A 12,250-nucleotide genomic window follows, 5' to 3' on the forward strand; every position below is an offset into this window, starting at 1 on the left:
TTAAATTGTATAATCACAACTAAGAAATCGACATTGGGACAATCCACAGAGCTTATTCACATTTCACCAGTTTTACATGCAGTCATTTATGTTGTGTGTATAGTTCTGTTTAATTTTATTACCTGTGTAGATTGATGTAAACAATATAATCAAGACACAACAGTTCCATTGCCACAGGTAGATGTTATGCTTTCCCTTTATAGCCATCCCCACCCCTGGCCCCCATTTCTAACCCCTGGCAACCACTAATCTGTTCTCCATCTCTATAATTTTATTTCAAGAATATTATGTGAATAGAATCATAACATTTTGAGATTGGCCTTTTTCACTTAATTCCCTTGAGATCCATTCGAGTTGCCTGTATCAATAGTTGCCTTTTGAGAGAGAGTCTCACCCTGTCACCCCAGCTAGAGTGCAGTGGAGTCATCACAGCTCACTGCAACCTCAAACTCCATGACATCCAGTGTCCAGTGCTGCCCTGTCTCAGGTTGATGCCACCCAGAGGCAGGGACCACCCCACGGATAGGGGCTTGAGTGGCAGGCAGAGACTGTGGGGAGGGAGCATGCGCACTAGCTACAAGGTTCATGCCTGGGCTTCCAGCTTCTGAGTGAGGAACATTCTATGTCGTCATGTGGCCAGGCTAAGGCATTTGATGATACTATGAAAATCTCATCCTTTAGGGACTAAATCACAGAAATCTGATTATTATAGGACTGGTTGGCTTTTGTACTACTAAAGAGGTAAAAAAAAAAAAAAAACAATTTTCTCCATAAACAATGGCTTATCTGAAATCTCGAGGTCCCTGACCTTCCCTCCAGGACACCCTTGGTCTCTGCTGTTCATGTGGTCTGGTGGCATCTCCTCATGACTCAGATGTATCTGGAGCTTGACCCCGAGACCTTCCCTGATCCACACATACAGATGGCCGCACATCTCCAGATGCCATGTGCCACAGCCTGACTTTTAGCAGTTCATCAACTGCTAAAGCTGTTCTATCCCCTTTCGTTTATGTAGCTATTTTCTGCATGGCTGTCTCCCCTGCTACCATCAGAGCCTCAGTACTTGGGATCAGAACTTATTATTCACATGCACCTGACCCCCACATGATGGCTTTATCTTGTTCCTGAAAACTCTGATACTAAGTGAAAATCCATTAAATGTAAAAAGATGTTTCTTTTATATTGGAAAAAAAATATGGTACATTCCACTCCACTCAAAGCACTTAACTACGCAGTTGGTAAAGATCAATTGGACACTTTGGGAGGCCAAGGTAGGAGGATCACTTGAGGCCAGGAGTTGGAGACCAGCCTGAGCGAGAGTGAGACCCCATATCTACAAAACACACAATAATTAGCCAGCCAGGCATGGTGGTGCACACCTGTAGTCTCAGCTACTTGGGAGGCTGAGGCAGGAGGATCGCTTGAGCCCAGGAGTTTGAGGTTGCAGTGAGCTATTATGATGCCACTGCACTCCAGCCTGGGTGGCAGAGCAAGACCCCGTCTCAAAAGAAAAAAAAAGCAGATTGACAGACAAGGCATGCAGGTTTTAACTCGCATGGAGGAATCATGGCAGAACGAATAACCCAGAAAACCTATATGCCCTTCGTCATGGGGTCAGGGGAGATGAGAAATGCTGACAATTCTTTTGGGGGGCAGTAAATCTTTAGGGAGAATGAACGGACCTGGGAGGTGGGAGGCAGACATGGGAAGGCAAGAGGTGCAGCTGCATGGGAACAAAGGTTGTCTTATTATGCAGATAAAGTCCCTGATGACTAACTTTCGGAGCTGCCCCCAGAACAGATGAAAAGTCCATTTGTGTGTGGTGATAACTCTCAGTCTCTTCTCACGTGGTTGATCTCTCTTGGTTCTGTGAGGATATCCCTAGGGAGGGGTTTAAGACAATTGCATTTCTTTGGAAAGAAGCTTTCTTGGTCAGATAAGGAAATTCCAGAAAGAGTCCCTCCCTGTGCTTGGGAGTGGGGAGTAACAAGACTAGGTTAGAGGGATCTTGATTCTGAGGCACCTTCTAAGGCCTCTCAGCATACAAAAGTGCCAGTCTTTGGGGTGTCACTTTTGAGCACCAAGAAGGGCATAGGATGGGTTAAGATTTCATTGTCCTAGGAGAGGAAAATCTAGGGATTCAGTCCACAATCGAGCCAAAGAAAACAATCCTCTGTCTCTTCCCACAGCCCTTGATGCTGTTCCCTTCCCCTCTTCTACCATCAAACATACACTTGGAAGTTTTTCAGGTAGGAAAAAGGGACGGATCTCAAGGTTTATAGCTTTTCAGTGGCTTCCAACCTACTTGTGTCAACTGAGGCATTTTCAGATGGCCAGTGGTGCAGTCATCAGATGTCATCTGCCAACCAGGGCAGCTTATGGTTACAGCCTCCTGTAAAAGCTCTCACTTATCCAGAACTCCTACTACTCCGGTATCTGTGTTAAACCGTTCACTTGCACTATGTCCTACGTGAAGGATTTCACTGTCGACATCCCCATTTTACAGATGGGCATACCGAGACCACAAGTTTGTTATCACTTGCTCACAGTCAAATAGCTCTTGTTCTTAAACACTGTGATTAACTGCATTTTCTGCTCACTTTGGCAGTCTTGTAAGATCTGCATACTAGGCAGCAGGACTGATGTTCAGTGTTCTGACCAAGGGATACCCAGCCTCATAAATGCGGAAACTCACGCCCAGGTCTAACCTCACATTTTGAAGACAGACGGACGACAGGTGGAAACGTTGCTACACTGGGAGGACTCTAAATGACCACACCAGGAGAAATTACAAAGAGGAACAACATGCCAATGGTCGCATAAAGGATTAAAGCCTATCTATGTCCTGGCTTTATAACCTTTACCAAAAGACAAGGGGCACGTTTTGGGTAACCCACCCTGGGCAGAGGGGAGGCCCAACAGGGGTGGTACGGCTCTTGGGGTGACCTCCTCCCTGACCTCTGGCTCCGCGCGCTTGCAGGAAACAATCTCCCAGAAGGACGATGAGCGTTTGCACAAGGCCGATGGTGGCAGCACGATGTTAGGGATCTGGCCCCCAGTTTCTGAGCCCAGCAGCCGGCAGCCGGCAGCCAGCAGCCACAGGGCCTAACCAAGCCGCAAACGGCATGTGAAGGAGCGCTCGCCCTCCGTTCCAGCTGGGAGACTTGGAGCGCTCGTGGCTGCGGCTCAGCCCGGTGAGGCGCCGCAAAGCTCAGCGCCGCACTCCCTTAAGGGCCCAGACACCGCGGTCCTTTCGATTGCTTACTTCCGTTGAACCGCAGGCGCAGCCACGGCAAGCGAGAAATAGGAAGGGATAAAGCAACTAGGCCGCTGAGGACGGAAGTGGTTCCTCGGGGCGCCGCCATGACAGGCCGAGCCGGAAAGAGAAGCAGGGCGCCGCCATGACGGGTTGGACCCAAAACGAATGGGGCTGCTCGTCCACACTGCGACCGGAAGAAACCAGGCAGGGAGGGCGGGGCTGGCCGCCGCCACAACAACCTGATACCGGAAAAGGCGGGTCTCACCTGCCTGCCTGACCCCACATCGGCACCGGTCTCGACATGTGAGTACCGAGAGCGCCTACCCCGTATGTGCCCCCGCGCCCTTTTCTTCCCCAGTGACCTGGACCTAGCCTAGGACCTCGGGAATCAGGACCCACCTTTCTGGTCCATTCCGACCTTGCCGATTTAGCGTCTTCCCTCACAAGCCCCATCCCATCTCATTCCCAAGCCCCGCCTTCTGAGCGTTTAGGCTCCGCCCCTTCGTCGCGGTGGCTTAGGACTTCCAGGTCCAGTCTCTCTTCACCCACGCTCCGCCCCCAGGACCCCAGTTCCAGTCATTCACATGGCAACGCTAGGACTCCAGACTTGTCTAAGGACCTCTAGGTCTCCTATACTCCTCCTTAAAGCACCATTTCCTCCCCTTGGATCACCAGATCTTACCTTTTGGGTCTTCTAGATCTGCCCAAGACCCCAGACCTTGTCCTCCCCAAACCCCAAGAGCTTAATTGTGGGACTCTAGATTTGCTTCAGAGCCCCCACTTCACCAGGGCTTCCAGATCATGTCCCTAGGATCCTGAGTCCCATCCCAGGACCCTCAAATCTACCCCAGGGCCTCAGGTTTCATCTCTAAGAGTCTGTCTGGCCAAGAGACCCTTCCCCAGGTCCTGAGACCCCCACCTCTTGGACATATAAACCTCACTTTTAAGACCTCCAAACTCATTTAGGGCTCCCAAGCTCTTTCTCTAGAACTCTAGATCTTATTTCTAAGGCCCTAAGCCTTCTCTGCATGATCCCCAGGCCTACAGGAGGATGCCTGGATTCTAAGACTTTTCTTCCAGGACCCCCAAGTCCTACCTTAGAATAATTGCACCTTGTTTTAGGACCTACACTACCTTCCCCAGAAGCTCCCACCCTGTTTCACAACCCCCAGGGCCAGGTCTCACCTCTGTACCTCCTCAGCCCCATCTCAGGATCCCTCAGACTCCCAGATCTGCCCAGGATACCTAACCCTACCTCAAGCCCAGATGACAACTCCTTTTTTTTCATGCTGCCTGGAATTATCCTCAGCCAACCCTATCTCACAGGCAGGCGGCTCTGGAGGTCACTGCTCGCTACTGCGGCCGGGAACTGGAGCAGTATGGCCAGTGTGTGGCGGCCAAGCCTGAGTCATGGCAGCGGGACTGTCACCACCTTAAGATGAGCATTGCTAGATGCACATCCTCACAGTGAGTGTGGGCAAGTACGAGACAGTGTGGGGGTGGGCAGTGGAGTGGGAGTCTCCCAGGGTCTGAACTGCCCTACCCCGACAGCCCAATCATCCGCCAGATCCGCCAGGCCTGTGCTGAGCCTTTCGAGTCCTTTGAGCAGTGTCTTCGACAGAATGAGGCAGCCGTAGGCAACTGCGCAGAGCATGTGCGCCGCTTCCTGCAGTGCGCCGAACAGGTGCAGCCACCACGCTCACCCACGACTATGGAGGTAAGGGGAGCTCACCAATTCATCTCTTACCCCCATAACATTCCCCTCATCCTTCTAGTTGTTCAGATAAAGACCTTGGAGTCATCCTCGGCCCCACTCCACTACCACACAGGCCTTTGCTGTGCATCCAGAATGCAGAACATGATCTCCTCTTGTCGCCCTACAGCCCCTGCTGTAGTCCAACCACTCCCCTCCACCGCCAGGATATCTGCCCCGGCCTTCTCCCTGGTCTCCCCGAATCTCTCTTCTCTTGCCTCCCCATACAGTATCCTGAGCGAACGTTTAAGAACTGATGTCTAGTCACATTATGCCTTAAAGCTCTCCAGTGGCTTCCCATTCACACTGAGAACAAAGCCCCAGGTCCTTGCTGGGTTTTCTGTGTCCTTCCCCAGGCTGACCTCATCCACCTCCTCCCTTACCCTCTCTCTCCCTTCCTCACTGCTCCTCAGCTATACTGGGAGAGGGGGTGTGGTGGGATGGGCAAAAAAAGTTACTCTTTTTAATATATACAGTATGTAAACAGATATACAGTATATCTGTGATACTAAAATGTCATCGATGGAGCAATTAGAACAAAAGTCTAAAAAGACTCCTTGGGGGGAGCAATAATGAATAAAAGGTTGAAAACCACTCTTTCAGATGCTTACTGCCTCCCCCACTGGACCATGAGCTCCAAAGGCGAAGTCACATCTTTCCCCAGCCCCTTTGAGCACCTTCTTCTGTGGCCCTCTTTGTCTCTGCAGCCCCAGCTTCTGTCTCATACCACTGGACCAACCTTCTCCAGGCTTCTGTGCTCCATCCTACCTTTCATTCTATTCTCTATGATGGTCCCAGAGTGATCTCAGAGGAAACCTGACCATGTTCTGCTTCTACTTAGAAACTTTTCCATGGTGCTCACTTCCACCAGGCCAAGACTCAACACCAGCAGAGTCTGCAGCCCCTGTGACCTCTGGCTCCACCTCTCCCCACTTTCCACCTCAAGCTCCGTGTTCCAGCCCCAGTGAATGTGCAGTTACTCAAGTGCCTTCCTCTGCTGCTTTTGTCCAGTTTCCTCTGCCTGGACTGCCCTTCTTAATCCATCTCCTGCCTAACTCCTAGTCCCAACATAGATGATACGCCCCTGCTTCAGAAAACCTCTCTGATGCCCCATTCCCATCCTTGGGTTCTCAAGGTCCCCGAGCCCCTCCATCGCAGCTCACATCCTACTGCCTTGTAACTGCCTCCCTCCCATCACCTGCTTTGGGAGAGCGTTTGGCTAAAGACTGGGGAGTTGCTCTTCTAACCAGGCCCTACAGTTGTTGGTTCTTTTATAAGGCAGGAATATATGAAAGGTTGCCACCCCAAGGGTAGAAACCAGTCAGAAGGAATTTAATTCTCCTTAGGAAACATTCAGTAGTCATCATATACTGTCCACACTAAATTTTATAGTCATTTGTTGGGGACATTTCTTTTTTCAATTTTTTTGGGCATCTGAGTAGTTAAGACCCATCCTCCCATCTTAGGGCCATTTGCTCCTTCCCTCCCTGAACAAACAAACAGCCTCTCCCTTGTCTCCCTGTGGCCACCCCTCCCCTGACAGTCCCTGCCAGCCAAAGGAGCTTTTAAAAATGGAAATTAGGTCACAGCTCTTCCCTTTAAAATCTGCTCATGGCTGTCCAGTGCACTGGAGGAACAAACACCCTGCTCCTCCCACTGACCTCCCCTTTCCTGGTGGTGGCATCCCAGTTGCAGCTTTCCCTTCTTAGCTGGGGGCAGTGAGATTCAGGCCTCCTCTGTTGTCTAGTCTACATGGTAGCAAACACACAGACATGTCCATCTCACAAAACATGATATAAAGCCTTGCTGGAACATCCAGTGTTCTTGCAGCTGACACTTTAAAGTGCTACATGTCCCTCCACTCCAACATGCCTCTGCTCTTTACTCTGATTTAGTTTTCTTAATTGAATTTCTCACAAGTTGCCATATTTTTGTTCACTTGTTGTCTGTCTCTCCCTACTTGATTGCAAACTCCCCAGAGTGAGATTTTTGCCTGCTGGGCACACAGCAGGTGCCCAGTAAACTCAGCAAAATGGGCCCCCCTGCTGCCAGTGACAGTTCAGCACAGCTGACTTGTTCACGAGGCACATGGCCAAGTCACTGCCTGACACCCTGTCCCTCCAGACTGTGGGCTTTGCTAGGCCGGCCTCTGCTGGGTCTGCATGATCTCCCCATCAGAGGTCCCAGGCTGGGCACAGAAGAGGTGCTAGTAGTGTCGATGTGTTTTCTCCACAGGCACAATCGCTTCCTGCCTCCTGAGGACTCCTTTGACTGCAGGAAAACTGGACATGAATGACTGGTTACTTGACACGCCAGCCCTGCAGAGTGGCCAGATGGAGTCCTGAGGGCCCTGGCTGTGGGCCTGGCTTTCCTGGATGTCAGGACTCTCAATAAATAAAGACTCTGTACACTGGGCTTTGATTCCTGCCATCAGCACCTGAGAGGGCCCTGAAGAGCTGGCTGGGCAGAATCCCTGGTTGTCTGTTCACCAGAGTTAGGACAACCCTTCTTCCCCTGTTAACTCTGCCAAACAGCCATTCTTGTCTCCTGCTGCATGCACATGGCGGACAGGCCTTTTCTCCTTTCCACTCTAGCATTCTCCAGATCTTTATTGCATTTTCTGGAGGCTTGCGGGGGCAATAAATAACATGCCTCTTTGCCCGCTGAATTCAGAACCAGTTGATGAAGGCATTAGGCAATGCAGATGAAAACAAGTACATGAAAGGCTGTGGCTTTCCATTCTGTCTGCACTGGATTTCCGTTCTGTCTTGGTTTACATTACTCCAGAAACCAACCCTGAGAATTTGAGTGCCGATAGTATATTTGGAATTTGATTCCAGAAACACTGGTAGGGGGTTGGAGAAGGGAGACAGAGAGAGGAAGGCAACCAATAAAAGGTACATTATCAAGCCACTTACCACTGTGGGCAACTGGGGCTTAATCCCACCGGGAACCTCTGGGAGCCTGTATAAAACATACCTCAATATCCTATCAAGGGGCAAGGGAATTGTATTTATCCACCAGCTCCTCATTGTCATTGAGGACTGCTCTGTGCATGGACTGTCAGGCACTCCTGGCCTGCCCTGTGTGGGCAGAGTGTGCTCTCTGCCATCAGAAGGGAGCCCTGAGCAGGTAATGGGATCAGGAAGGCAGCCTTCGGCAGACGGGAGATGCTGAGCAGGTCTGGGCAGGTAGGACTCGAACTCCTGGGCCCAAGCAATCCTCCAGCCTCAGACTCAAGTAGCTGGGACTATAGACACCCAGCTATTTCACATTACATTTTAGAACATCTCTATGTGGCCTCTCTTCCAATAGGCTAGACCAGTTTCCTTATGCAGTGGCCCTTAGGGGTCCAATAGAGTGAAAAGAGAAACTGCAAAGACATCACTTTGGCTGGACACTGACTCACACCTATAATCCTAGCACTTTGAGAGGCTGAGGTGGGAGGATCACTTGAGGCCAGGAGTTCAAGACCACCCTGGGCAACATAACAAGATCTCATCTCTACAAAAAATAAAAAAATTAATTGGGTATGGTGGTATGTGCCTGTAGTCCCAGCTACTCGGGTGGCTGAGGCAGGAGGATCACTTAAACCCAGGAGTTTGATGTCGCAGTGAGCTATGTTGATGCCACTGCACTCTAGCCTGGACAACAGAGTGAGATCCTGTCTCAAAAAAAAAAAAAGTTTTAGAAAAAGACATCATTTTTTTACCACATTGTATTAGTAAAAGCAGTCATGAGTCCAGTGCAGGTTAAAAGAGTGAGGACACTTCACTTTTTGATGGCATTTGGCTGCAAGAAATTTGTGCCCATATTTAATCTGCTGCAAGAACTTCATAATTTCTGTTTCTTCTTGTGTCTGTTTTGGTAAGTTGTATGTTTTTAGGAATTTCTCACATTGCTACAGTTTGAATGTATCCCCCAAGTTTCATGTATTGGAAACAGTCCTCAAATTGATACGTTGATGGTATTTGGAAGTGGGGCCTTTGAGAGGTAATTAGGATTAGACAAGGTCATCAGGTTGGGGCCCCTATGATGGAACTGGTAGCTTTATAAGAAGAGGAATTGAGACCAGAGCTGGCACACTCGTGCCCTCTTGCTATGTGATGCTCTCTGCCATGCTATGAGGCAGCACGAAGGCCCACATCAGATGCAGGTGCCATGCTCTTGGACTTCCCAACCTCCAGAACTGTAAGAAATAAATTTTTTATATAAATTACCTAATCTGTGATATCCCATTTTTGCTGTTCATAGGAGCAATCAATCATAGTGAACCACAGCTTCAAACTGCTGTCCTCAAGCAATCCTCCTGCCGCAGTCTCCTGAGTAGCTGGGACTACAGGCAATGTGGCACTGTGCCTGGCTCAGTCTATGGTATTCTGTTATATCAACAGAAAATGGACCAAGACAAAAATTATCTACATTTTCAAATTACGATCAATTTGTTAATATCCTCATATTATCTTCTTGAAGTCTATATAATTTGTAGTGATAGCTCCATTTTATTTCTGACATTTGTTATTTGTACACTCTTTTCTTTATTAATTTTGACAGGGCATTATCAGTTTTATTAATTTTTTTACATACTTGTTTTTGAGGGCGAGCCTTTTTTTTTTTTTTTTGAGATAGGGTCTCCCTCTGTCACCCAGGCTGAAGTGCAGTGGTGTAATCATAGCTCACTGTAGCCTTAAATTCCTGGATTGAAGTGATCTTGTCTCAGCCTCCCAAGTAGCTGGGACTATAGGTGTGTGCTGCCACCATGCCCAGCCTATTTGTTTTTTTTTTTTTTTTTGAGACAGAGTCTCACTGTGTTGCCTGGGCTAGAGTGCTGTGGCGTCATCCTAGCTCACAGCAACCTCAAACTCCTGGGCTCAAGCGATCCTCCTGCCTCAGCCTCCCGACTAGCTGGGACTATAGGCATGCGCCACCATGCCCGGCTAATTTTTTCTATATATTTTTAGTTGTCCAATTAATTTCTTTCTATTTTTAGTAGAGACGGGGTCTCGCTCTTGCTCAGGCTGGTTTCGAACTCCTGAGCTCAAACAATCCGCCCGCCTTGGCCTCCCAGAGAGCTAGGATTACAGGCGTGAGCCACCGCGCCCGGCCTTGTTTTTAATTCAATTAGTTATTTCCTTCTTTCTTTGGATTTACTTTTCTGTTTCCTACCTTTTTGAAATGAATATTTAGCTCACTGGTGTTTAGCCTTTCTTCTTTTCTAACATATACACTTAAATTTCCCACAAAGCATGGCTTTCTATTTTGATTTCTCCACTGATCTCAGATTATTTAGAAGTTAGAATCATATTTCTTCATTTCTAAACATAAGGAGATTTTTCTAGTTATCTTACCTAATCGCAATTGGTTTGGGAACATTTTATATGATTTAATCTTAAAATCTGTTGAGACTTTATGGCTTGGCATATGTTCAGTTTTTGTTAATGTGCCATATGTGCTTGAATCATAATCCTTGGTTCATGATGCACTGTCTTAGCTTGGGCTCCTGCAGAAACAGACCCTGAGACAAGGAATTTGGATATGATCCCAGTATGCATTGGTAGGGCAGTGGGAGGTGACACAGGGACAATGATCTTAAATAAAGTTTTCCTTATTGTTTTTTGTTTGTTTGTTTTGAGACAGAGTCTCACTCTGTTGCCCTGGCTAGAGTGAGTGCCATGGCATTAGCCTAGCTCACAGCAACCTCAAACTCCTGGGCTCAAGCGATCCTACTGCATCAGCCTCCCGAGTAGCTGGGACTATAGGCACGCGCCACCATGCCCGGCTAATTTTTCTATATATTTTTAGTTGTCCAATTAATTTTTCTATTTTTAGTAGAGACGGGGTCTCGCTCTTGCTCAGGCTGGTCTCGAACTCCTGAGCTCAAACAATCGGCCCCCCTCAGCCTCCCAGAGTGCTAGGGTTACAGGTGTGAGCCACTGCGCCTGGCCTCCTTTTTGTTTTAACAAGTGTCAAAATAATTTTTTCTTTCACACTTCTCGTCATTTCTTGAAACTCTTCTTCCTTTGCCTTTCTTTACACACACTTTGCAGGTTTCCTCCCATCTCTCTGGCTATTCCTCCACCTACTCCCATCCAGCCATTACATGTTGGTATTCCTCAAGGCTTACACCAGGCCGCTTTTTGTTCTCTGCTCTGTGCAGTGATCTCATTCATAGCAAATGTCAAACACATCATTAGCTCACAGATGGTAATCTCCAGCCCAAGCCTCTGCCTCAGGCTTCCACCTGCCCACGTGGCTTTTCACTTAGATTTCTCAAAGGGAGCACTCAGCCCCATAGTGTCCAGAACTGAAGTCATCATCTTCCCCAGTTTGTCATTTTCTTCAGCTACCATGCTTTTTCTCACCACCTGGGCCTGAAATAGTCCTGCTTTCAATGGCCCAGATTGCTTAGTTAATTCCTACTCATTGTTCAGACCTGAGCTCAGCCAAGAGCTACTTAGAGAATCCTCCCTGTCCCTGCTCTCCTCAGAGGGCCAGATTCCATTTCTACATGTTTTCATGGCAGCACCGTAAACTTCTCACACGTGGCCCCACTCGAATGAGGAAACGTCAGACAGATTCAAATTGGGAGATACTACAAAATGACTGTTCTGGACTCTTCAAAAATGTCAATGTCATGAAAGACAAAAGTCTAGGGGACAGTACTCAATTAAAAGAAACTAAAGAGACATCGCCCTTACCTGAGCCCATTGCAAAAGCCATTACTAGGACAATTGGGGAATATTTGAATATGGACTGCACATTAGACAATAGTACTGTGCCAATGTTATGTCTTGGGTTTGATAATGAAAATGAGTTAATATAGAAAAATGTCCTTATTCTTAGGAGATACACATTGAAGTGTTTGGGATAAAGTCTCATAATAAATGTAACTTATTCTCAAAGAGTTCAGAAAAGAAAAGTATATGTATACCCATATCTAACTATGTATATATATATGGAGAGAGAGACTATTGTTCATATATATTAATATGGGTATATACATATGTATATATATATATACATGTACATATATATAAACGTATACCTACATCTATCTATCTACCTTTCTAGACAAAACAAATGCTATGTAGGAAAGGGTTAACAATTGATGAATCAAGATATTCTTGCAACCTTTTCTTGGTTTGAAAATTTTCAAAATAAAAAGTTGGGAGAAAATGAATAAACCTATAAAGTATAAGAAACTTTGAAGAACTTTTTGATAACTGTTATTCAGGCCA

At 47.5% G+C, this 12,250-nt stretch overlaps 1 protein-coding gene across 1 annotated transcript; it reads left to right on the forward strand.

The window, feature by feature from the left end:
- The first annotated feature begins 3,480 nt into the window (after positions 1-3,480).
- Positions 3,481-7,427, forward strand: CHCHD5 (coiled-coil-helix-coiled-coil-helix domain containing 5). Its single transcript, XM_012656779.1, has 4 exons — positions 3,481-3,562; positions 4,586-4,726; positions 4,811-4,976; positions 7,248-7,427. Coding segments are annotated over exons 1-4 (333 nt in total). The 5' UTR covers positions 3,481-3,560; the 3' UTR covers positions 7,272-7,427.
- Positions 7,428-12,250: the final 4,823 nt, after the last annotated feature.

Source organism: Propithecus coquereli, unplaced genomic scaffold (genome assembly GCF_000956105.1).
Source record: "Propithecus coquereli isolate 6110/MARCELLA unplaced genomic scaffold, Pcoq_1.0 Scaffold519, whole genome shotgun sequence".
NCBI classification, from domain to species: domain Eukaryota; kingdom Metazoa; phylum Chordata; class Mammalia; order Primates; family Indriidae; genus Propithecus; species Propithecus coquereli.